The sequence below is a fragment of the Cryptomeria japonica genome, chromosome 9 (assembly GCF_030272615.1).
Source record: "Cryptomeria japonica chromosome 9, Sugi_1.0, whole genome shotgun sequence".
Taxonomy (NCBI): Eukaryota; Viridiplantae; Streptophyta; class Pinopsida; order Cupressales; family Cupressaceae; genus Cryptomeria; species Cryptomeria japonica.
In genome coordinates this window covers 548,785,667-548,813,278 of record NC_081413.1, presented here as the reverse complement: position 1 = coordinate 548,813,278, position 27,612 = coordinate 548,785,667, and the positions used below count along the sequence as shown (strand labels likewise).

Genomic DNA, 27,612 nt, shown 5'->3' with positions numbered 1-27,612 from the left:
ATACTAATATTCAATTTACAAACCATGCAAATTGATCCACATCAATGTTTTTCCCAAATAATTTTGGTTCGATTTTAATCATCTAACTTGAGGCTAATTTTTTGATGAAATGTCTAATGAAGATCTTAGTATTTTCTTGTTCATTCAATTAATGAATTGTATTATTATTAAATAGTTTGATATCCAGAGGCTTGAAGAATTGTCATAACCATCTTCATGATTTTTTGTTGGGTTTAATCTAGTGCAACCTTTGTTTATATTTATTTCAAAGGTAAAAAAAGATGTCATTATTACTTTTCAATGAATGTCAAGAATCTCAATTCATCTCTAATAGTTATTACCAAATTATTTTAGTTACAAGACTATCATTAATTCAACAATCCAACATTAATTGGATCATAAACATAAATATAATTTACTTTTTCAATGAATGTCAAGAATCTCAATTCATCTCTAATAGTTATTACCAAATTATTTTAGTTACAAGACTATCGTTAATTCAACAATCCAACATTAATTGGATCATAAACATAAATATAATTTACTTTTTCTTGTAATTTAAGAAATAGTTTTAGAAATTAGAGTTATGGGAATATCATTTTGTCTAACTCATTTATTCAAATAGTATAATTATAAAAAAATATGAAAGGTGAGGCATCACAATGATAACTTAGTAGGAGTCTCAAAAACATCAAAGATTTGGATATGTTCAAAATCATTAAGGAAAGAGGTAAAGGAAAAATGAGTCTCTATTTCACAATGACTTTTATATTGGTTCTTAGATTTGTAATATTATGGTGAATCTTCTTGATATAAATAAATCTGATTAAATAAAAACAAAATGTAGAGACAAGTTCTCATAATGAAACTTATGATATTGAGTTTAAATCCTTTAAAATTGAAAATCAAATCTCCTTTTTAAAACAAGAATGAAAAATCATTCCCTTTCTTTATAACCTCACTAAATCTACCGACATCATTCCCTATTTAGAACATCGAATCAACCTTTAGACAATTATCTCTTCTCCTCATTATAAATTTCCAAAAGACAATTAACTCATCCCCTAATTGTAATTTAACTTGACCAAATGCAATTAATCTCATCCCTCATTATGACATGACCAAACTGATTGATCGATGACATTTATCAATACAAAAGAAATAACTCAAACCAAAATTAGACAATTAACCTTTTCACTTGATTATAAATTTCAGAAAACAATTAACTCATCTCTTAATTGTAACTTCATTAAAAAAAACACAATTGACCTTGTCCCCCTAATTAACCCATCCCCCTTTATGACCTGACCAAGCTGATTGACCAATGACATTTATCAATACAAAAGAACTAACTAAAACCAAATATAATATAGGGGAACCCAATATTATTATTATTATTATTTTTTCTTTATTTTAATAAGGTACACGGTAACAATCGTTTATACTCTCGCGCATGAAGAAACACATGCATTGGATGGAGGCGCTGGGCTGCCTTCTTGAGGAATTCGCGGGTAAGCAGAACCAAAGCCGCTGGTGAGATCTGGTGGAAACAAAATGGGGGCCTGGTCTTCGGACAACATGAAAGGGGTGGTTGTGGCGCTGGTTTCCAGTGCATTCATTGGAGCCAGTTTTATAATCAAGAAAAAGGGTCTCAGGAGGGCAGCAGCAGCCTCTGGTGTACGCGCAGGTGAATTCTGAATTCAATAAATATGAGAAATTATATGCGTAATATTCTCATTTGTTTGTGTTTGATTGTGATTGCCAGGCGTGGGAGGGTATTCGTATCTGTTAGAGCCTTTGTGGTGGGCGGGCATGCTTACTAGTACGCTCCTCCTCCTCCGTTTTACAATTTCTCTTTTGCTTTTCGCAGAGTTTATGTTTGCCTGCAATCCTAATTAGTAATTTTTTGAAATTCAATTTGCTATGATACGGAATTGTGTACATTACAGTCGGCAAGTTGTTTGTTATTTGAGGCATCCAGAACCCTAATAAACTGCCGGAACGTTATTTGTTATTCTGAAACATCCAAATTATAAAACCCAAATGACTAGAATGTCTCGCACACCTCTATTTTGCCCTTGGTCATTTGATGTTATAGTTTGTTAAAACAAGGATAGATCAAATGCATAACCTCCTGGATTCTAAGTGGATAATCTCTTGTAATCACTCAATTACTGTCCAGGACCAAGAGATTATCAAACGTCCCACATCCATTTTAAGATTAATTTAGTGAATAGGAACAGATGACAGGGAAATTTAATCGAACATCCAAGATTGTCTTAGTTTATTCTATGTAATGTCCCCCCTTTGAAATAGAATTTAATAATAAATGATAATAATAAAATTAAAACATTAAAAATTAAATTTAAATATAAAATAATATAATTAAATATGATTAATTAAGTTAATGAAAAGTCAAAAGACATGAAAGGAAAAGTTGTGACTCCCTCAATAATGAGATATAAAAGGGAGAAGAAAACCTCATTTGAGAAGGGGGGATAATTTGGAAATGAGAAGTGCAGATCTGATTTAAATAATAAGTGCAGATCTTATTATGAAAGGCTGTGTCCCTTTCAAAGGGTAGAAATAATGAAGAGTTGCACTCTTTCAAAGGGTGCTAATGGTGAAAGGGTATGTCTCTTGCCAAAGGGCATACATGATGAAGAGGTGTGACCTCTCCCTCAAATTGAGAGATATAAAGGGAAGGAATCAAAAGCATCTAGTGACATCACCATTGAAATAGATCAGGTAGGGGACATTACATTCTAATACAGCTGTTAGTGCCTTTTTGGCCAAGGATGGCATAGAGGAGTCAAAAACAAAAAAACTTCAAATAAAAGAAAACATGAAACAATAGATTCAATGCGTAAAAACCCCAAAGTTATGTTCAATTTTGATTTTTTTTTGGTATTGTTCAGATGGACATTGTTTGTTTAATCTTGTACACATTGTTTAGCAGCAGCTTGGACCAACCACAACTTGTGTAATGTCCCTTAGTAGAATGCCTTAAAAATATCCTAATTATGGATCTCAGTTCTTAGTGTAGTAGTTAAGAGAGAGTACCTTAGCCTCTGCTGTGGTTAAAACCTGCAGAAACAAAGTGAGAAGATACTACAAATTACATTAAGGAATGATCGTATAAGCGGCTATACATATAGAATTAGCTAAGTATAACATAAAGAGGGATTCTTGTAATATAACAGAGTAGAATTTTGGTAGTGAGCTATAGTGCAATAGTTGGTAGGGTGTCTTGAATCTTGATTAACAGTTCCCCGTACCCAATGTAACCATGTAGGGTGCTTTAATACAGCAGTTCCCCCTACACAATGTATCCATGTAGGGTGCCTTAATACAGCAGTTCCCCCTACCCAATGTATCCATGTGCCCTTGTACAGCAGTTCCCCCTACTGAATGTATCTATGTAGGGTGCCTTAATACAGCAGTCCCCCCTAGCCAATGTATCCATGTAGGGTGCCCTTGTACAGCAGTTCCCCTTACCATGTAGGGCGTCTTATAACAGTTCTCCCTTTAGAGATAGTATTCAGCAGTATCATAGATCAGATTCATAAACATGTATATATTGCCTACCAAGTATGCAGAATGTTATCAGCATCAGTCATAAATATACAAGGTATTAATACTGTGAATATACAGATATTATCACGCAAAAATCACCATGTAATGCATCTACAGTTTGCTATATGTAATTCCTGGAATTCATACCAGTTTGGATATATGGCTGAGTATATTTGTAGCAGGTATTAGGCTTTTGTCTTATTACTTACTTCTTCCTTTATTTCCCTCGACTACCTCTTCTATCATGGTGGTAAGACCACCATCAATGGTCATGTCCTTTAGAGGCAGCGACCCTTTTAAAGGTTGCTGCCTTTTCTTCATCGCTTTTCTCAACCATGGCAACCCAGGCTGTGCACTCCAATCAATGCTCCAATGATCGATAATGGAATAATCAGCATATATGCTCCATCTAATCCCCCTTTTCTAGAATAATGTCAAACCCTATCTTATACCTTGCTGTTCAAAGGAACATGTCGTATGCCTTACCCAAATTGCATCTTTTTGCGCTTGTTCTACTTCTTGATTCAATTATTTGGTTGATGAAGTAGACGATATCATTTCTCTTTGGCATCACTGTTTGGGTCACATCAACCATGTGACGTGTCACAAGGTATATAAAATAATGGTTTATGAATTTTCCCCTATATACCTGGTTATCGATGTATGTGAAGATTGTATGCTTGGGAAACCTCATTGAGAGGAGTTTTGGAAAAAATGCTACTTATCATATGTCACGAGCTTTAAAGCTCATCCATAGACAATTGTGGACATGCAAAGAAACTATCTTTAGGTGGGTCTAAATACCAATCAATTTTTTTGATGGTTTTTCTGGAGTTCTATGGATCTTTTGTATCAGTAACAAGGATAAAAACTTTCTCAAGTTTCAGGAACTTAAAGCATGACTGACAAATTACGTGTCTTCATTTCGATCAGGGAGGTGAGTTTTTTAGCAAATAATTTCCAAGTTATTCACTAAATTGTGCAATCTTTATGCAGACATGCATGTCCTTTATGTAGAAATATGTCGTCATCTATGGTGTTTGACTTTTGCATACACTGAGTTTATTTCAAGGGGGACAATCCTCAACAGTCTTAGTGATTGAGCTCCCTAGTCAGGCCTATGGGTGATTGTTGGTGTTTTTAATTTAATAATTTTGTCTAAGGACCTTCTAATGAATTTTAGGCTAAGTGTCATATTTAGGTCAGCTTCCGTTGGAAATGTGTATTGATGTTTATATAGACACATCCAAACCCATTGTTTTATTATCAAGTATCAATTCGGACCTTCTGATGAATTTTAGGCTAGGTGACATATTATGTCGGCCTCCTTTAGAAATGTGTATTAATGTTTATATGCACACATCCAAACCCATTGTTTTATTATCAAGTGTCAATTTTAATAAAATATTATTGCCTTCGGGCACCATTGAATGATTTTGCCCCCTTTTTTACATTTTTCTTGTTTTGTTAAAGTTTAGTCTCTTTGTTCCTAATGATGTATACCTGCTAATTTCTACATGAATATTGTTGCATGACTATAAACTTTTGATTTTAGTATTGTATGCAAGAAAAGTTGATTTAAATTGACTTTGAAAATATTTTAGAGGATACTTGAGTACGTAGGAATGGTTTCCACTTTTTGAGCTTCTGCTGGGTACCTCTACGTTACATCTAAAATTAATGAGGTAGTAGTTGCATGAATGTTGGACAAAGGCATATAACATCTATCATCTGGTATTTGGCTTACAGTGATTGTAGGAGAGGTTGCAAATTTTGTTGCTTATGCATTTGCTCCTGCAGTTTTGGTGACTCCTTTAGGTGCACTGAGCATAATTATCAGGTACAACATATTAGTTTCAAACAGTTTTTTTTTTCATTGTGTTCTTTCTTCAATTCTGGTCAATACTAGGATTTAATGAATAGTCTGATTTTCAATTAATTGTGATACTTATAAACAGTGCTGTACTTTCAATTTATTGTGATACTTATAAACAGTGCTGTACTAGCAAACTTTATGCTGAAGGAGAAACTGCATAAATTGGGGATATTGGGCTGTGTTATGTGCATAGTTGGTTCGGTGGTTATTGTGATTCATGCACCTCATGAAAGTTCTATTAGCTCCGTTGAAGAAGTTTGGCATCTGGCAACTCAAACTGGTAGTTGTAACATCTTTCGTTCTTAGAGTTTTGTCAAGATTATAAATTGTACTCTGAAGGGCCTGAACTATCTACATTTAACAAAGGTTTAGAAGTTGGTAATTCTTGATAGAGGTAACTAACAGTTACTGTTGTTCATTGTATAGCATTTTTGCTGTACGTGGTGTCTGTTGTGGCCATAGTTATGGTGTTGATATTCCATTTTGCCCCACGATGTGGAAATACAAATGTGTTGGTTTTCACAGGCATTTGCTCTTTAATGGGCTCCTTATCGGTAAATTTGTAAAACATTATTTTCTTTTAATAATATGGTTTTCTTTTGCTTTGTCCTGAGAAAATATGTTGCGTGAAAAAGTCAATCATCATTTTTGAATGTAATTCTTTTTTCTCTCATTATTTAAGAATATGGTATTTTGTATGCAGGTCATGAGTGTGAAAGCACTGGGCATTGCTTTGAAGCTCACTTTTGAGGGAAATAATCAGTTAATTTATCCAGAGACATGGTTTTTTACAATGGTAGTGATTACCTGTGTTATCATGCAAATGAACTACTTGAATAAGGTTAGATGAATTGTTTCTCATTCCAGTTATCCAAATAATGTAGAAGCTGTTTGCTATAGTTGTATTAGGAAATTTAGTTTTCAGAAAAGTTACTTTTTGTGAGGTCGCTAATCATTATAAGGTTGAAACTTGAAAAACATTATGTCTCTCTCTAAAGAAGGGTTCATTTGTTAATTCATTATTGCTGTATTGGAATTGATGTTAATTTCCATAATTGATTTCAGCATAGGCAAGATTAATTCCTACAACTATCTGATACCTGTTGATGTGTGAAAAGTGCTGCTTTTGGTCAACACAAAATAGAATGCCGACTGCATCCAATTCTCTCTTGAATAGGGAAATCCCTAATGCTGTTCGGATTGATCAAAGGGGATAACCTCAAGGTTCTAATTGTCAGGTTTTGAGTGCTGAGGATAACTCAACGATTGATGTGTTTTTGTTGGTAAACACGAGGGGACTTACGAATGCTACAAGTTGGCTTGCATCTGGTGATGCCTTGATCCTTAAGTTGGGGGAAATAAAAGTAAAAGGATTAGGGTTTAGGGATTGTGAGGACAATGATAGTAACAGTTGGTGCTATGGGTAGACAAACGTCAAATAAACTAGTTCTTGCTTAGCTAGAGATATACTCACAACTCCACAGGAATAGTGCAAGCTCCAGGGGAATATAAGGATTTTCAAACTACGGATATTCATTCAAACATCCAATTCTGGCGCAGTCTGAGACAAACACTCATAGTTGAACTAAGAACAATGATAGGTTTTAGTTTAACCATACACAAAGACCTACAATCAGCACACCTCCAATGGTATGAACCTGAAATCAAATCAAATACCCTCACACTTAACTATTAAATTCACTGAACATTAGCCAGTTTGATGAAAAGAAACCATGTCAACAAAAGAAAACAAATGGCAAAACACCATGTTTCAATGTTTATTCACTTGATACAACTGCCATTACAACAATTTCTGTCCAGCAATTTCTACTCTATTCTACTTTTACTCCTAATTCTAATGGCTAGCTATAAAAATCTTATCTAACCCCTTACAATGAGAGATGCATTGGCATTTTATAGATTTTACATTTTTTTGTATTAAGTATAGAATCACAAAGTTCATTTTTTGCTCATTCGAGCATCCACGTTACAAACTTATTACATACTAGCTCCTTTCGAGCACCAAACTAGAAACAACAATTGGAAGACCAAGGGTCACAACTTAGAAATCCACTTTAAACAACCAATGGAAGACCAAGAGTCACAACTTAGAATTCTACATAAAGGTGTCCCTCATGGGAGTTGAACTTGGGTCTCCACATTGAGAACTCAATGCTTTAACCAACTAAGCTCAATCCCTTGGACATAGATTTTACATTTTGATTAAAAGGCCAGCATTTAACCCATCTAATGGCCGTAATCTGCCTCATAAAAGCTTTGACAACTATTTGGTTAATGACTTAAACTACCTCCAACTACCATCTCAGCTACTTGCAACTGTTTCCAATTAATTTTGCTAGAAGACACAGTTTTATTGGGCTAGAGGCACAAAAAGGGTAATCCTAGTAGCTGGGAAATAATTGACTTGTGGTACCTTTTTGTTTTGAATTACATTAAACTGGGCCCACATGTAGTCATTTTACAATAAAGCAGTTGCCTTTAAAATAAATCAACTTTTTGGTATGTCTAGCTGTTCATTTTTGATTTTGCATGTCCTGTAACATTTTGTGTGTTCTATTGCCTTCCAGAGATTTGGAATGGCATCACTTTGGGCCTTCTGTACTGTGGTCCTTACCATTGTCATGCTTTGCCCTTGACCCTATTGCACGTTCCTCATCGGCAACTTTATGAACCCGCCATTAGGGTCGTTTTGCGAGCAAATCACTCACTCTCCCGCAGACAATCTCTACAAGAAAAACAACTTCTATTATCATGGAACTTATCAATGCCATCATGTGAAAATGAAAGATCATTGTAATAAACATGATAATAACAAAGACTATATTAAAATTCCAGGCTCCACTTACAAAACTACATTCGATACTAGATGATTATTGGGCATGGAGATTACTTGTCTCTATTTAAATCACAAGCAATGAGCCTAGCTTTTTCCTTACGTCCAACCTAGCATTTCTCTAAGCTACACTATCGTACCTCACCTCCCCATTTGCTTTAACAGAGATTAAGGACGAACTTTGGCATAAAGTTTGGATACAAAAACACAGAATGTTTTGTTTCGACTTACTGAAAAATGCCGAGTTGAGGGGGCCCTTTTTTTTGCTTGCAATGTTTGCTTGGGTTTGTGTTTTTAAATGCCAATTTGAAATGTCTCAAAAAAATGCTTCTGATGATCTGGAACCTCCTATCGGCCCTCACAAGAGCGATTTAACTTTTCTTTAAGACATCATGCGACTAGAGTTGACGCTCTTTATTGGTGCCTTTATCGGTAAAAACAAAGGCGATGTTCACCTTCCTAATGTCAAACGTCGAAGTTCTTTCGTGCTTTGAAATTTTGACCTCTATGCCGTTTTAAGATATGCTTCGGGATTTTTTATCGGCTTGTATGCAAGATTGTTGATCTTTAAGAAATTCAACTCCTCATCACTTTGAAGTGATACTCCGGCCTTTTTATCGAGCTTGGAGGAATTTTGCAATAAGCATTTTGTCCTTAAAAAAATTCACCGAACTTGGTGACTCAAGCAACGTGTGTCTAGTATTTCACGAGCATTGAGCTTTTGCCACAAACAATGCTAACATCTCCTGCTAATGTCCTTATTTACTTTGCATTTAGAACATGGCACAAATCCGTTCCTTCTCATCCTGTCTCATTGCCTAACTCAGTCCTTGGGCACATAAATGGATTTTTGTTTTACCTCAAACTCGTAGTGATGATTATGCTTCTGTTCAATTTTGCCGAACTTTCTCTTTTACGATTTTTTTTTTTGAAAAAAATTCAACATCATTTTCAGTGTTTGTATCGGGGAAAATAAGGACTTTGGAAGACCGAACTTTCTTTGTTTTCATCTTTTATAAAGGCATCACAACATTTCAGTGTTTCTTTCGGGATTATCAAGGAGGTCGAAATACGATTTTGCCTTTTTAAAACTAAGAATAGCGGAACTTTGTTTCACTTGATCATTTAGATTTCAAGACGTCTTGAAGCAAAACCTCAGCATAATTCTCGGCATTATCAAGTGAAGAAAAGTTTGTTTTGTATACCTAGGAGGTCTGACGACTTTTCCCTCATGCGAACAACAGGTTTGAAATAGAAAAGAGGGGGGGGGGTCCCTATCAAAGACGGGGATGGTGTGCTAAGCACAACAGTTTCTACAAGATAGTGCCAAAGGGTTTCCTTTGGGGTGTTGTGGTTTGTTATTTTATCTAGTTAGAAGTATTAGTTTGAATATTAGCACGTTAAGATTTCTCAGTAAACAAATTCTATCTGTTTAGTCGTATGTCTATAGTTGATGTCATGGTTAGCACAAAGGGATTAGAGGACATAGTTTAGTGAGATGTTGTTGTTAGGTGGCATGTGGTGTAGCTAGAGGTCTTTTGTCATTGCAAAGGTAGTTGATAGTTTGGAGTTCTAAAGATTGCAGGGCTCAAAGGATGTTATTCTTAGAATACTTTTAGGATGACTCAACTTCTAGGCATGTTTATTGGGTTTGGTTTCTCATATTCAGAATCAATGGTACGTAAATCATTATTCTAGAGACGAGTTGATATAAATAATAGATGGGTGTCATTCTTGCGAATACTTTGTAGTCCATTTTGATGTGACGTTTTTTTTGCTTTGTGGGCACTTTCTATGTGGGTTGTGTAACTTATTTCCTTGTGCTTTCTTAATCAATTGTTGAAATTTCTTATCTTGGCCCTTCTTGATCGTTGGGGTTAAGATACACAAGCTCATATTAGATACTTTCTTGGGTTTGAAATTTTCTTGAGTCCTTTCAGAGAAGTTTGTTGGCTCCTGATTTGATCTTCCATGGAATGATATTGACATAATTTCTTCACATATATGTAACTCTAAGACATTTCCTATTGAATTACCCATTTATCTGGTAGCCTAGGATATTTCATTTGAATCCCTTTACTAGCTGATAATTTTGATTTTGGTCTCAGGTCTTGTATGTTCTCACATTTCTAAATCTTTGACTAACACATGACTTAGTTTCAACTTATTTTATTCTTGCAATTGCATGCTATTATATGCTTGGGCAATTGTTACTAGCAAATCTTTGCAAGAATCCAGGCAAACCAAGTGAATCTCTTGAAGAAAGAAATACATGTTGCATGCTGCAAGATCTCAAGATCTAGTGGATCCTCAAATTGCTATTGGAGAAAGTCAACCACCACCTTTCAAACAATCTATGTGATGAACTTGAAAGAACAATCACCTTTGCATTACCAATAATATTATAGAGCCTAGAGGTGATGTAGGAGCATCCCCGGTTCACAACAATCTTGCATCAACCAAAAACATTTTCTTTCTTGTTTTGTTTTCTATTTGCAGTTTCAGTTTTCCTTTCTGTGTGTCCCGGTTTTGGCTCACCGGATCCTGTGGAGTTGGAGTCTGCTTGAAGACTTGATCATCTTTCTTGCTTTCAAGCCGCATCTCTTTTGGATCACTTTCCGACAAGATATCGCTACCGGTTTCCATGACAATTTCTTGTTACCGGTTGCCTGAGACCTATTCTGGTGATCTACTGGAACCTATTCCGAAGCTTGCGGAGCCTTGGGCATTGATCTCGATGTTTCTTGGCGTGTGGCTGACCTTCTAGGTTTCATCCTTTGGATTTTCCGGAGGAATCTCTTGGTGGAGGCCGACCTTGTTCATTTTGCACGTTAGGTCTTGTTCTTCGGGTTTTGATCCTTTTGGGCCGACTGGATCCTTTGGATTGATATATATATATATTTGTAATCATGCTTTAGAATGCAATCAATCAGAGAATCAAAAAGTATCAGATAGATAGACTGTGCCTAGAAGATAGATCTTTCGATTCAAGGTCTTGAACATATTGATGATGAAGTTGAACAGATTGCAAGATATTTGAACAGATTGCGGATGTCTATACAAGATGAACTCAATATGATCAAATTGTTGAAGAGGCTTACCAGTATGCAATAAAGGCTGAAGAGAAATTGAACAAAAGGCATGAGAAGAGACAGAGAGGTAGAGGTGGAAGGTTTATCGGTACAGATCAGAGCAAGGGCAAGGAAGTGGGCAAAGAAGGTAATTCATACCAAAAGGATGATAGAAATTTCTACCAGAGGAGAGAACAAGATGGTTACCGGAATGAGAACTTTAGAAGACAAGACAAGAGGACATTTAGAGGAACTTGCTTTAAGTGTGGAGGAGAAGGACACCGTGCATTTGAATGTAAGAAGACAGAGGCTACTAGAAGAGTAGTAGTGGTGGAAGAAAACCCCACTGGATCAGACAGTAAACCGGAAGATGGAGAATTGTTGATGATGAGGAGAGCTTTGTGTTATACCGGAGGAGATGAAGAACCCTTGCAGAGGAAGACTCTGCTCAAGACCAGTTGTAAGATATCTGGTAAGTGTTGTAAAGTTGTTATTGATAGTGGTAGTTCAGATAACCTTGTTTCAAAAGAGATGGTGAATAAGATGAAATTGGAGAGATTGAAACACCCTAAGCCTTATCAGATAGCATGGATTCAGGATGAACATAAGCTGTTAGTAAGTGAACAATGTTTGGTAAAATTGAAAATTGGGAATTATCATGATGAAGTTTTGTGTGATATTATGCCTATGGATATTTGTCACCTTTTGTTGGGAAGACCTTGGTAGTTTGATAGACATGCAATACATGATGGGAGGAAGAATACATACACTATTGTGGCCAATGGGATGAAGCAAACCTTGTTATCTTTGGAGGAACCTTTGAAGAGTGAAGTATGTACTAATACCAAAATCTGTCTAGTAGATGGAAGGAAATTCTTGGATGGACTGAGACATGTGAATGTGTGTTTTGCCTTAATTCCTAAGAAGACTGAGAGATCGGAACCGGAAGGAGAACACCTGACAGAGATAAGGGATCTGCTGACAGAATATGAGGATATCATTTCAGATAATGTACTTGATGGATTGCCACCTGTTAGAAGTATTAGTCATTGCATGGACTTGGTTCCTGGAGCTAGTTTGCCTCACAAAGCTGCACACCGGTTGACACCGGCAGAAAATGAAGAATTGAATAGACAAGTGCAGGAGTTGTTGAAGAAAGGTTTGATCAGGGAGATTTTGATCCCTTGTGCAATACCAGCTGTATTAGCACCTAAGAAGAATGGAGAATGGAGGATGTGTACCGATTCAAGAGCAATAAACAAGATCACAGTGAAATACCAATTTCCTTTGCCTAGGATGGATGACATAATAGATTGTTTGAGTGGAGCAAAATACTTTACAAAGATAGATTTGAAGAGTGGATATCATCAGATCAGGATCAGAGAAGGTGATGAGTGGAAGACAACATTTAAGACAAATGAAGGACTATATGAATGGTTGGTGATGTCTTTTGGATTGACTAATGCATCGAGTACTTTCATGAGGCTGATGAATGAGGTATTGAAGAAATTCTTGGGTAAGTTTGTTATTGTGTATTTGGATGACATTCTGATTTTCAGTAAAACAAAAGAGGAGCATTTGTTTTAGTTAAGACAAGTTTTGCAGAGGTTGAGAGAAGAAAAGTTACTGCTCAATATCAAGAAGTGCACTTTCATGAAGGATGAGTTAGTCTATTTGGGCTTTGTGGTATCTGAGGATGGTTTGAAGATGGACCTCGAGAAAGTGAAAGCCATTGTTGAGTGGCCTACACCGGAAAGCATTGGAGAGGTAAGATCATTTCATGGATTGGCTAGTTTTTACCAGAAGTTTATCAGAAATTTCAATTCAGTTTGTAACCCTATGACTGAGACCATGAGAGGAGATTGGAAGGAATTCAAGTGGACCACCGGAGCAAACAAAAGTTTTGAATTGTTGAAGCAGAAAATGACTGAGCAACATGTGTTGGCTTTACCGGATTTCAATAAGGTATTTCAAGTGGATTGTGATGCAAGTGGAACTGCAATAGGAGCAGTTTTGAGTCAAGAAGGGAGAGCAATAGCATATTTCAGTGAGAAATTGAATGATGCTCGAAAGATATATTCAGTGTATGATTAGGAATTTTATGCCATAGTTCAAACCTTGAAGAAATGGAGACATTACTTGTTGCCTAAGGAGTTTGTATTGTATATAGATCATCAAGCTTTGCAGTATTTGAATAGTCAGAGTAAGTTGAATCAAAGACATATGAGATGGGTAGATTTCTTGTAGAGTTACACCTTTGCGTTGAAGCATAGAAGTGGGAAATCTAACAAAGTACTTGATGCATTGAGTAGGAGAAGGAATTTGCTGACAGAGACGAGAGTGACAGTGGACATTTTGGCATTGATAAAACAATTGCATTGGTGAGTGAGCTGTACTTTTGGCCCCAGATTCATAAGGATGTTAAGAGATATGTGCAAAGTTGTAGAGTTTGTCAAGTTGCAAAAGGTAGTAGTCAGAATGTAGGATTGTATAAACCTTTGACAGTATCGATAAGACCTTGGGAGGATATAAGCATGGATTTTGTACTTGGATTGCCTAAGACACCGAGAGGGAATGATTCTATATTTGTGGTAGTGGATAGATTTTCAAAGATGGCTCATTTCATACCTTGTAAGAAGACATCAGATGCATTGCATGTAGCATACCTATTTTTCAAGGAAGTGGCGAGATTGCATGGATTACCTAAAAGCATAGTTTCAGACAGAGACACTAAGTTTGTTGGCTATTTTGGGAGAACACTTTGGAAGAAGATGAAGATAGATTTAAAGTTCAGTTCTACTTTTCATCCACAGTGGCTATTTTGGGAGAACACTTTGGAAGAGGATGAAGATAGATTTAAAGTTCAGTTCTACTTTTCATCCACAGATTGATGGACAGACAAAAGTAGTTAACCGAAGTTTGGGAAAGTTGTTGAGATGTTTAGTGGGAGATAAAACTGGAAGTTGGGATTTGATCCTTGCACAATAAGAGTTTGCGTATAACAATTCAGTGAATATAAGTACCAGAAAAACACCTTTTGAGATTGTTACCGAAGTGCATCCTAGAGGAATAGCAGAATTGAGACATTAGCAATGAAGACCGGAAGAGTTCAGAAGCAGAAGATTTTGCAGATCACATGGCAGCATTGCATATTCAGGTTAAACAACATTTGGAAGACATGAACACCAAATATAAGGAGAAGGTAGATGAGAAGAGGAGACATAAGGAATTTGAAGTTGGCGATGAAGTGATGGTATACTTGAGAAAAGAGAGATTCCCGGTTGGAACTTATAATAAGTTGCAGATGAAGAAGTTTGGACCTTGTAAGATTTTGAGGAAGTTCAGTTTTGGAAATGCATATGAAGTAGAGCTACTGGATAGTCTAAGTATTTCACCTATATTCAACATTGCAGATCTTCATGAGTACCATGAACCAGAATTCTGTGATGATCTTCATGTCGCTTCAGGATTCTAGAACTTGAAGTATTCTAGATCAGTGAAGAGATCTTGAATCGGAACGGGAACTATCATCCTTCTTGTCGTCTGTGTCTTTTTCTTTGTTTTGAGTCTTTTTGTTTTTGTTTTTAGTTTTTGCTTTGATTGACTCTGTGGCCCAATGGATAAAAGGAAGGCACTTAGAGATTTGGTTTCTATTCTTTCACAATAAGTGAAATGAATTCCCCAGTTAGAGCTAGTTGTTGTCCTCATTTTCGTTTTCAAAAATATGGACTATTACATAGAAATTTTTGTCAAAAAATGAAAATTTTACTCTATGGCATGCTTCCTGAGGCAGAATTTTGCCCTACCCCTAGACTAGACTTATCCTCAGTGCATCCTCAAACCACGTTTCAAATTTCATCGCATTCTGAGTTCGTTTGCTATGTTTTTCCTTCAATTTCGAGTTTTTTCTTCTTGACTGCAGGTGGGAAATTTTCCTTAAGTTGCAAGTTTTAATTTTCCCTTTGTTTTAGTGTTGTAGGGAATTTTTTTAGTTAATTACAAGTGCATTTTATGAAAAATAGAACTTGTAACTTACTTTTTATTTCCCCCTTGTTGCTTTTTGGCTTTTTAAGTCATTGTAGGAACTTTTTAGACATATTACAAGTGAACTTCAATTTAAAAAGTTTAAATAAAACTTGTAATTCATTTAAAAAGTTCCACTTAAGTGATTTTAAGTTATGGTAGGGGTTTTTATCCTCCATTACAAGTTTTATAAAGTCACTTTTAGTTGTAATAGGGATTTTATTTCCCTATTACAAGTTGTTTTTATGACTTGTAAAAGGAATTTTATTTTCCCTTTACTAGTCTTTTGTTGAGTTGTTTAAAACTTGTAATGGGAGTTTTATTTCCCTATTTCAAGTATTTTAAAATTGTTGTTTGCTCTCACAAACTAGATTTTGCCTCTATGCATGAAAAGTGAACATATTTAGAACTTGCAAATGGGTTTTAGAAACCCGATTTCATGTGTTCTTTGCAATTTTAAACTTGTTCTTTCCCAAAAACCCGATTAGCAATATTGGAGGATTTTGTTGAAGATTTCCAACGATTTTTATGGAGAAATTTTGATGAACACAGAGTACCACTAAGAGGGGGGTGAATCAACTGTTCCTATTTTTTTTGATTTTTAAAGCAATTCCAGAATACTGGTTGTTATCTTAAGCACTAGACAATCAAACTAGGAAAGCAAATGAGGAGACCAAAGATGACAATCACACAAATGCAACCCACAACACCAAATGTACAAGGAAAACCCAATATGGGAAAAACCTCGGTGAGAAATGTTGTTGGAGACTACTGCTACAATCCAACCTCACAAGTGAAACACTGAATTACAAAAATTTAGGGCACCAACCCACGGAGCACCAACCCCTACTAATTTAGGGCACCAACCCAAGGAGCACCAAGCTCTAACTTGGTGATGTATATTGAAATACAATTTAGATACAGTTATGGCTTCTTGTTGCAAATGAGTTCTCCAACTCCTGATCAAATATGTTACTGCCGGTTGATAGTCTTCTCTTCTTTACTAGATCTCACATTGCCGGTTGTGAGATCACTCTCCTCTGATTCTTGGCCTCTCTTCTCTCTCTCTCTCTCACAGTCTCACAACTCACTGTGTCATACTTGGATGTCGCCTTGCTCAACCAAATTTCACTGGTTTGCTCAGCAGTTGGACCTGCTACAGTTATACCGGTACTCAATCATTGTCGGCTAAACCCTCTCACCGGTATGCTTGTTGCCTCACTCTGCAACTTTCTTAGAATAAATTTTAAGGCAAATAATCCTTCTCTGCACTCCAACTCTCTTTACTCTTCTTCTTCTTCTTCTTCTTCTTCTCTTCAAGCATCACCCTTTTCTGTTTTGAGCTCATGTATTTATATTCATGGATTCCCCCCAAGAATGCATTCAAACACTGCCATGTTAGGTTTTCCTTTTCCAACTCAATGCGAATCCCCTTTGATTCGATCTGCTTTTTTCAGGGATATGATCTTTATGACAACGATCAATCACCGACCGAACTTCGCATTCCAATGTGCGTTTTCTAAATCTGGAGGTCTGCACGACGCTTTTCTGCTTTTCTTTGTCACTCGCCATTAGTGGATTTGTTGTTTCCTTCACCAACCATGTACGAAGATCAAATCTTCTAGCAGGATCAATGCAATTGTATTTCCAGCTTGCCTTCCTCGAGCTGCAATCTTTTGGCATCATCCGTGACTTGCGGGTCCCTCATAAAAGCCCACCTGCCTGCAGATTTGTTACATTGATGCACACTCCACTGACCTGTGCAATACCTCCACTTGGCATCCAGTTGTCATGTTTGTCGACATCCACCTTTGCTTGGATTCCTATGTTGGTTTGACACTCTTTGTCGACCAAGGTTGACTACCAGTTTTAGTCTATCTTACCGGTATGACCATCAAACATCCTTTCTGTTCTGTTCACCGATTGTTGTGCCTTCATGATACACAAATAACCTTCATCCCGGTTTATGCCTTACCGGTAAGCCTTCTTTACTGGTAGATGACTCAAGTCACGTGTACCGGTAGCCTTCCTTCTGTCTGCTCACTCTCATGTGTATTGCCATCATATCGGTCACCACTTCTTCTATCTTACTGGTGACCTTGCCAAACCGGTTGACATCAATGACAACATAATGCCAAATTGCCAACAAATTCAAGGAGGAGGAAGGTGTTTTGATTTCATGCCTATTTTCATGCATTTTGAAACTCTCTTCACGCCATTTGGAAGGCATTGTTGCTGGTTTTATGGTATTTTAACAGCAAAAACGTGTTTGAGAAATGCCACAATTTGCCTTTGAAATTTGCCACAAATCCATTATTTCCTAAGTTGTTTTTGCTTCCTTCACCTAGGCGCGGGGTTTGGATGGAGATTTGACCATTTATTATGCCATTTTGATAGCTGTTTTTGCTGCACATGGTATTTTGGAAAAATGTGGCTAGGGTTTGAATCTCCTCCTTGTATCTATTTAAAAGTTTCAATCTTCCATTTCAAGGATTGCTTCTTGTATTTTGGAGGATGTTTTGATTGATCAAGGTATGTTTCTTTCCGTCCTTTTTTGTTTTTATTTCTTGTTTGTTTGGTTTTCCTTGGTCTTTGAACAAAGTGATCTTGCTGGTGTCTTCCAAGAAGAGGAGGGGTTAAGGCTAAAGGACCAAAGTTGCTCCCCACGGACCGGGAAGAGGAGGTGGATGAAGATTAGCCATAATAGATGATGAAGATATCAACGGTTTGAAAAAGAAAGGAGAATTTTCACTTGGGATAGATTTCTTTTTCTTTGACGGGAGGTAACTTGTGGTTCGTGAAAGGGAGGATGTACTAGTGAGCAAATGGAATCTAGCTCGTTTAGCAAGAGATATTTCTTGAGAACTTTCACCCTTCCTACGACGAGTATAAACACGCAAACCTTCTAGCTTAAAGAAATCTGAAAAACCAAAGTGATAATATTCTGAAAAATCAGCAAAACACTAGACTTCAAACGAAAGCATGAGGCTTCCGAATGCATTTGTGGCCCCAGCAGAGTCGCCAAAAACTGTTGGTTGAAAATTTTGTACACTTGGGGAAATCTACAAAATTGTGGTTTCAACCACATTGTGTGAGAAAAACTCTCTTAATTAAGGGAAGGCTCCCCCTATCTATCTAATACTAAAACTAAAACAGGATGGAACAACAGTCTTTCTTCTTTTTTCAAGAAAGCCAATATCCTTTTTTCTTCAAAAAAAGTGATAGCAATTTAATATAAAACAGCAGTAACAACTTTTTGAAATAAAATGAGAGAAAGGAAATGAAGTTTCCTGAGAGTTCAAAGACTTCCGTCACCTCCTTTGGGACGGGACAGCAATATCAAGATCAAAGTCTTGACTATGTGAAGTCCCATCTACCCTTTTCTATTCTAATGATATTAAGAACAAATTATGACAACACAAAGTCTGAAATAACTTATTTCTTTCTACACAAGACAACAAAAACTAGTGTGAGCTCAAAGTTTCACAGCTACACAAGAAGAAAGACTGTTGTTCCATCCTATTTTAGTTTTAGTATTAGATAGATAGGGGGAGCCTTCCCTTAATTAGGAGAGTTTTCTCACACACTGTGGTTGAAACCACAATTTTGTAGATTTCCTCAAGTGTACAAAATTTTCAACCAACAAGTACAAAGGAGCCTATATTACTTGGCCCAGCATCACTAGCTTTATGTGTTGTCTTATGCTTGTATACTAGACAAGATTGCAATGCTGCTACAAGCATAGTAGCATTGTTGAAGGTCTAAATTGACTTAGCAAACCAAAAGTATAATTGTAATCATTTACTTGGGATTTAATTGGGAAAACTTGAGAGAATAAAAAATGTTGCTTTTCCATTTGGCATGGCCCAAAATGATCTTTATTTTTTTCTTTTTAAAACTTGCGTGGGGTTTTGGAGGCAGCAGCTCCTAGGAAGGCCAAGGGTCAACATCCCTAGTGCATTCCTCCTTGTGGTAGAGGGCTGGGTTGAGTCGTGGAGCCCCCAACATAAAGCCCAAATTAAGTGTAGGAGCTGAAGATTAGCTCACTCACCCCAGGATCAACTGCAAAACAAAAAGATAACCTTCCACAAGAGAGTATGGCAAGAGAAGAGCTTGCTTGATATTATGATCTATGATATGATCTTCAATCTTATGATACTGACGTAAAGGGATACTTTCCCTTCAAGTAACCTGATATTCACTACATCAAATTCACTCTAATCTGATTTTAGAACAGCAAATTTTAAGTGCTACGAATACCAAGAAAATGAAGACAAACATGGAGATTTCTCTTGAAGATTTCAAACATAGCTCCATTACAATGCAACAAGCCTTTTGGCTTCACTTTCAAATGCTTAAATCTGATCTAAAACTGATATAAGACCTTCAACATGATGCTACAGCAACAGTATGGCTTCGAAAAGCCTTCTTTCCAAGCTCTCCCACCCTTCACCTGCAAACTATATTGTTACAAATGAAAACCTAACTTCCAAAATACCACTCTTGGCCAAATTAGCATCCCAGTAATGGTATGCCCAATTTGGCTTCCTTCATAAATTGAATTTGAATTTCGAATTAGCATCTCCATTTAGTGTTCTTACACTTCTTACACTATGCCGAAATTAGAAGTCCATTTTGTGCCACCAACTCACCAAGTTGACTCCCAAGTTAGAAAAACCCAAAAACTCCTCTTGGACGCCTAAGTTGAACTAGATGCTTTGTCATATGCATTATCTCCTAGAAATTTGAAAATCTACCTTATTTGGCTTCCAATGAAGAGCATGTGGGTTCCACTAAAACCCAACGCCCATATTGGCAAATTTCGACAATTTTACAATATAAATGCCACCAAAAATGAAATAAGGTCTATTACATAGCCATGCCAAAATATTTTATAAAAATATTTGGGTTTATTAAATACAAAATCCAATCTCAGTCAAAATTCCAACTATGGAAGAAAATGCAATTTTTTTTTGGTTCTACAGGATTTCTTGACCCCTTGGATGCCCCTGCATTGGATACAAAGTGTCCAAGAGCCTTGCTTATATAGGCAAAAGGATGAAAGATAGGATTAGACAAGACCATGACATGTTTCTATTTCCTATAACATGAGACAACTAACATAGCAAATATCAAATGACCTAGGATACAAGAAGTAAATGACAAAAGATAAGATATAGTGCCAACTAAGACTTCTTGAAACATTCCTAGGACTTGAGTAAACGTAACATGTGAATAGGACCTATAGGTGAATTGGCTAGGTAATACACCTAATTTACACCAACATTAAGGATTTTGAGGCCATAGATTCCATCATGTTGTATGATATTTTTCATTATTTTGTCACCTTTAGCCAAGCTCTAAGAGTCTAGACTCTAAACCCTTCAAAAAATGCCCTAATTGTGTTTTTTTGGCTTTTTAAGGTTTAGAAATTCATTTATTTAAAAAATTTATTTATTTTTTATTTTAAGGGTTGTCATGTAGTCAAGTTTGATCACTAGGACTCGAGTCCCAGTGAGTCTCGGTAAAACTTGCAAGGATTCACAACCAAGTCTATAGGCCTTGTATGGCTTGGCTTGGATTGGGACTTGACGAGTTTGGGAACTTTCATCCATAGGTCAAAAAGCCCACAAAAGTTTAAACCTATCACTAAATATGTTCCAAGTTTGCATCTCATGCTTCGTAAAGCTTCTTCTTAGGTCTTGTAGACTTAAAATCTTCTTTGATTTAGGTTTCCTTTTAAGTGCTAATAATTTTTTGATGGTATGTCTCCTCCAATTTGTTACACGCACCCCCTAACTCTGTTCCCCTAGTTTTATATTCCTAAAAAAAATTGGTTGTGATTCTCAACTTCTTGGATGACATTTGATTTACTTTGATTGAAATGGTTTAATTTAACATTTTGTGTAGCTTGGAGTTTGAGGGGAACTTGGTTATCCTTTCCTCTACTTTGTCTAGCAAACTTTTTTCCTCGTCCTCTAAGAAATCTTGTTGTGTGCTATATAGTTGACTCCCACCAAAAATTTTTCTTTCTAATAACTCTTCATCACACATTTGATTTGACAGGGGAAACATTTATTTTTAACCTTATGAAGAGTGAGAATCATATTGATTATTGACACCAAATATCTTATATATGGAAATAAGATAATGATATGATCCTTTGATACTTAAGTTATTAAAATCAACGTAACTAGGCCTCTTGCATTTGAGTTGAATGTGGAAGTTTTTAATTTCCATAGACTATATCAATACTCCATAGACTATATCAATATTGGCATGAATCTGATTGCTTATTTCTTAGTGAACAACGGGGATGCATTCTCCCCCCACCACAAACCCCCGCGTCCCTGAGACAGGGGAATGGGCATGGGGCGTCCCCCATCGTCCCAACACCACCACCGGGATGTCTGGAGACACCGGGGATGTCTAGACGTCTTGGGAACTCCTAGTAGTCTCCTAGCTATCTCGGGAATGCCTAGGAGTCTCCCATAGCCCCAACTTAGAAATTCAAACCCTAAGCAAAAATGGTGGAAAATTTGTGAAAATGGCATCCTTGTCTTTAAGCCAGTCTTATTCTCTTCATCAGATATATACATGAAATATAACATTTAAGTATAAGAAAGGAAAAAGTCATCGATCACATTTCAAAATGTCTTTTTCCTTTCTTATACTTTTAAGTTATATTTCATGTATATATTGGCAGGATGTTTGAGAGTGGTTTCAGATCTCTAGGAGTTATAATGCAGATTCTAGGTTTTAGAAGATTTAAAATGTTTTTGACTTAGTCAAATTTCAGTAATGAGCAACCTCCTATCAGTATTCTTTCGCTCTCTCTAGCTCACTCTCTTTGTCTCCCTTCAACTCTTGGCCTATCTCTCTACCTATCACTCTTCCTCTAACCCCTCTCTCTATCTCACTCTCTTCTCTTTCCCCCAAGATCTAGACCTATCTCTACATCTCTCTCTCACCCAAACCCCTGTAATGGGTGCTACCCTCAACCTTGTTTTGGTGTTGCCCCCAAACCCCCATCAAACTATATTTCTAAGCAAGTGATAACCAATAAGCCAATGATGAATCATGATCATAAATCATTTTTTTGATATAATAGAAATCTCCAATTTGACAATTTCATTTGTCAAATTTTATTTAGTATTCAAGAAATCTTAGTATTCAGTATTTGCAATTTTGCTATTTTACTAGTTTGCGATAGTTTCATTTGAAATATTATTATTCTTATACATCTTTTTATAACTAGTTTTTTCAAGTACTATATGTATATCAGCACTGCCCCCCGCCACCCCACCACCGTCGTCCCCCCCGCCATCCCCCCACCGTCCCCAAACTTAGGCCCTTTGTCCCCCATCCCCGAAACCCATCCCTGCGTCCCCCCATCCCAATGGCCATGGAACACTGTTATTTCTTGACTCTTGGATCACATTTAATACCTGATAGTGACAAGTTTCTTTTGGTCTCACTATGCTGTTTACATCAAGTTACCCTTTGTAATCATTCCAGGCTTAGTTTTCTTTTATCAAAGGATCAATTTACTCCCTCCAATTAGGACACCATTCAACTCAACAATGATAAATTCCTCGCCATGGGCCTGCTCAGTATTAGGCACTGTTTGGATTGTAGCAGCAAAAATCTTTTGGGGATAAAATTGGCAAACTAAAAGTATAAAGCTTTTTTGAAAAAAATCAGGATTTAAATGGAAGAAAATCAGATTTTAAAAAAATGTAGAAAAAGAGACAAAAAGTACTTTAATTATTATTAAATTTAAAGGCATTTCTATAGCACAGAGATATAGAGAGCAAATAAAATTAGGAGTTTAGCCCTTGAATTGTCCAGATGAAAAGTATTCTAAAATAGCAAAATGCAGTGTAGCACGTAAGCTTTGCGCTAGTAAATGATTCTTTGGTAATTTCTGTACAAAGTTGATAAAGTTATTGCTAAGTTAACAATAAAACATTTATTGGTGAGCTCTAGTTTGTAGTCGTGCCCTAAAAAAGTCGCGTGACTGTGTTATACAATAAAATATATTGCCATTTCACATATAAGGAATATAGTTTGCCAGACAAGCCAATACAGTTTGCCTGTATTGCTCAGAACTATTTTAATACAAGTGTTCAACACAAACATCTGCAACCTTGCTTAGAGATACTTTATTTTTACATCTGCGCTACAACACCACATACACCAGTATATCCATGCCATTTCTTATAACTGTATATGAATATATCACTACTCTTGAGTTTTGCAACTATCGATCGCCCTCGGAAACTCTAACTTAGACTCTTCAATCTCTATGACCTATATTTTCATTTTGCCACGAGTAGGTGAGAACAGCCTCTTAGGATGACTATGGCCCCAACAATTTCTCCTTTCATTTCGTTTAGAGTATATAGTTGTTTGGTTTTGGTTCTGACGAATTCACTCTTGACTCACCATTTAGCATTTCAAATCTATATTAAATGGATAGTTTAATCATAATGCATTATCTTAATAAAATATGGGAATGTAATCGCACATTTTGCTACTTTTTATATTCATAATACTTGTGCATTTTCTTATGTACCATATAATCCATGTTTTAAACAATTTGAAACACCGGTATATTTTTTATGAACTTATGCTATTACTTTAACGGAGACTTCCTTTTTTCAATTCAGGCTCTTGACACTTTCAACACTGCGGTGGTTTCTCCAATTTACTATGTCATGTTCACAACGCTAACCATCCTTGCAAGTATCATAATGTTCAAGGTATGCATCTACTTTGCACATATTGAAATTTGAAACATAATTGTAGATTAGTTTTCGATATTAAAGTTGCTGCATCTGACAATGTATGTTATTTGGCTCATACTAATTTGAGATTGCCTCTCTTTATTTGCAGGACTGGGATGGTCAGAGTGCAAGCAAGATTGCATCAGAGATTTGTGGTTTTATCATTGTTCTTTCTGGAACAGTTCTGTTGCACATAACAAAAGATTATGACAAGAGCCCTTCAATGAGTATGCCCAAACTGGCTTCTTTCGTAAAAAAAAATACCATAGCATTCTTAGTAATTTGATTCTCTTGATGTGTCGTATGATTGGCAGCAGTCTTAGTATGCTAATGAGTGACATTGTTTGACATTGCAATTTATTTTGCAGACATGTATACACCTTTGTCACCCTCTGTATCAGCACATTTCAGCCATGGAAGTGGAGAATTTAATCAGTGTGCTGACGAGCAGGGCTTGTTTTCAGAAGATCGCCCTTTCCAAAAAGATGACTCATGTTAGTTTGTATTGAAGTTGGCACTTACTAAAATATCTTGAGAGCATCCTAGGTGTGGGGAATATCAAGTAAAATTGTGGTGCGTGTGAATCAGTTGCTTGCAACTTGTTCCCCGGAAACTGAAGAGATCACTTATTTTCAGTCATTCTGGCAGACAATAATGTGGTCTCATGGGATGCATTTGTTGCTATTTAGATTCTCCATTCTGCTTGTGCACTTGCTCAATGCGATCACAATTCTGGTTCAAAAAAGGAACAGTTGCTGCTGGGTCCGGACTGTACAGAGACATAAGAATTCTAAGATAGTGGTGGCTGTAGGAGGGATTAACAGGCAAGTGCTAGGCAGGATGAAGGCTCGCCTTTGTGTCGTAAAATATTGATACCCATTTTCTTGATGTAAGGGAAGCAAGATCATCATAAATTTATATTTCGGCAAAGAAATTGCCAAGGCGTGCCCAATTGTTCCTCATGCTCGAAGGAGGCTTTTTATAAATAGGAACAAACTGTAATTGTCTGTGACAGTATTACAGAGTAAGATATACTGCACACAGAAAGAACAAAGTGGACGATACGGAGTCACAGGCAAGGAGGTATTTTGAAAATGTTTTTGATTGAGTAAGTTGGTGCACTCAAATGTAATGAATGGAGATAGTTTGTTTTAGAAAGTGATTAAATGGTACATTTTAAGAGCTCAAATTCTTGTATATTTCTGTCAATTTGTATGCGTTGAAAAATATCAGTTGATGGCAGCTACGATCTACAATGCTGCAACATGTATTCTAGATATGTCACGTTATTTCTATGTTTAGTTGTATTTTCTTCTGAGTCGATCACATTTCTGTGCATTTATGTATCTTTCATACATAAGTTTGCTTTTGCGAGTTTACCAACCTTTGAAGGTTGGTTGATTTTGACATTATGTTCCAGCCAAGCTCATGTTCAACAAAGCTGCCATGACAAGGATGGAAGAAACTATTCTGCCAAAATCACCCAAGACTTGCACTTGTCCCGCCCTTTCGAAGCATATCGTCAGGAAATTGGAACATCTCTGGCGGTTGCATATGCCACCAACCTTGTCATCGAGTGACAACTTCATCTGTTGATAGTTTTGCTTGAAGTGCTTCCAAATTATTTAGCATTATCTGATTTCAAAGTTATCAATATCCTGGAAAATGGAATATTGTTTTATAGGGTATATAGTTTGAAATGCATTGTCACTAACTAAATAAGCCTTAAAAATGATTACACAGAAATTATGATTGGCTCAGTTCCCATGGGCATTGGCAAATAATGCAATTGAAAATCAATTGAAGGATTTTTTCAAAAAGGGACTTGGGAGTTGCGACATTTGGGTACAAATAGTGCACGGTCTTGGAAATGATTCAAGAAGGCAAAGTACGGAAGATTTGATACAACATTTGGCAAAAGCCAAGAAAAATGAAATTCAAACATTCATATGATAAACCAATTTTGTAGACATCACAAGAAAAGAATTGCATATTAAATTAAATACTAACTTCACAAATGTACGATACTAAACCATCAAAACTCCATGTAATTGCTAACACAAAAGGTTAACATTTAAATGTTTGAATAAGCCATTCCACAAAGTATAGAGCATGGTTAAAAAGAAGTCAAATATATGTAGTATAATACAAGTGACAAGAACATATCTGAAACACTTGATTCAAGCTTCCGAGCTTGTTAACTGATCTTCTGAGAAACTATCTGTAGCATTTATGTTGTCGTTTACATGAAATTCATATGCTCCGTCAAATGTGTGAATATAACAATCAATACATGGTTTTTACTTAGCCGACTTTATGCACTTGAGAATGGCGGTTCAAATGATTTCTTTGAGTTGAATCACCGATTAGGATGAGTAACTGAAGCTTGAAGTACAAGTGCAGTTAGTCACTAGTAAACTTCGCAACAACTCTCAAAAGAGAGAATGTATTAAGATAAACAAAATATTACTTAAAATTTTTAAAACTAAGATACTTGATCCGTGTCTCTGAAATTAGACTAGTTGGAAAGTTTTTGTTCTACTCGAATTCATACTACAGTTGACCATTTTAAATTTAATGTGTTAAATTGTTTGTTGAAAGTGAAGCAAACGGTGAAATTGAAACTCATAATAAATCAATAATAAATTAACAAGAAAATCAACAAGTGGTATTCTTCACACAACTGTTGTATATGAAACATTAGTGTGGGTGAAGAACTGGTAATGGCAATAATTCCAAAATTAGTTTATCAAAATATAGATATTTTTAGTCCTAGCGTGAGAAGAATGATTGAACGATTTACGTAAATGAATTGTAGGACAAACGACAATAAGAGAATTCAATATCATAAGAAAATGAGGCTAAGATAACTTGAAGAAATTTCTTGTGGGTGAAAGGTACAACTTAATGTGAGTATATACTCCATGCTTAAAATAGCTAGGAAAGACTGATTACGCAACCTCTTGGGCCATGATAATAGCTTTAACAATTAATTGAAAATGTCCAAGTGATCTCCTAACCCTTACAACTTCTATGATAGTCATGAACATGTGAGGATACAAATGTAAAATCTCAATACAACTACTTTCAAGATTCCAACATCTAAAATTTGACTTCTAAGTTGTAAATATAGTCTCCCATCATAGGGAAGCTGAAATGATAGCCCAAAATTTAGAGGAAGAGAAAGAGTATAATAATGGAATCTGAAACACTATTGGACATCACAATTGCATGAAATGAACTGTCTGCTTTCAACATAGAGGTTATTGTGTTTCACTATGATCAAAATAAAATTGTTGTGACAATTATGCTTTTAGTATGTGAACAAATTGGCAATGTTATCAAAAACTAAGAGCAAACTCAAATTTTAAAGATCTTGTACATCAAAACTTGTACATGGATGTCTCACACCCTCTCAAACAT

At 36.2% G+C, this 27,612-nt stretch overlaps 1 protein-coding gene across 1 annotated transcript; it reads left to right on the top strand.

The window, feature by feature from the left end:
• The first annotated feature begins 1,428 nt into the window (after positions 1-1,428).
• On the top strand, positions 1,429-25,386 carry LOC131060979 (probable magnesium transporter NIPA6). Its single transcript, XM_057994473.2, has 9 exons — positions 1,429-1,687; positions 1,766-1,822; positions 5,326-5,416; positions 5,572-5,732; positions 5,879-6,006; positions 6,156-6,293; positions 24,073-24,165; positions 24,299-24,416; positions 24,558-25,386. The coding sequence occupies exons 1-9, from the start codon at positions 1,555-1,557 to the stop codon at positions 24,686-24,688; spliced, it is 1,050 nt and encodes a 349-aa protein (XP_057850456.1). The 5' UTR covers positions 1,429-1,554; the 3' UTR covers positions 24,689-25,386.
• The last annotated feature ends 2,226 nt before the right edge of the window (positions 25,387-27,612 follow it).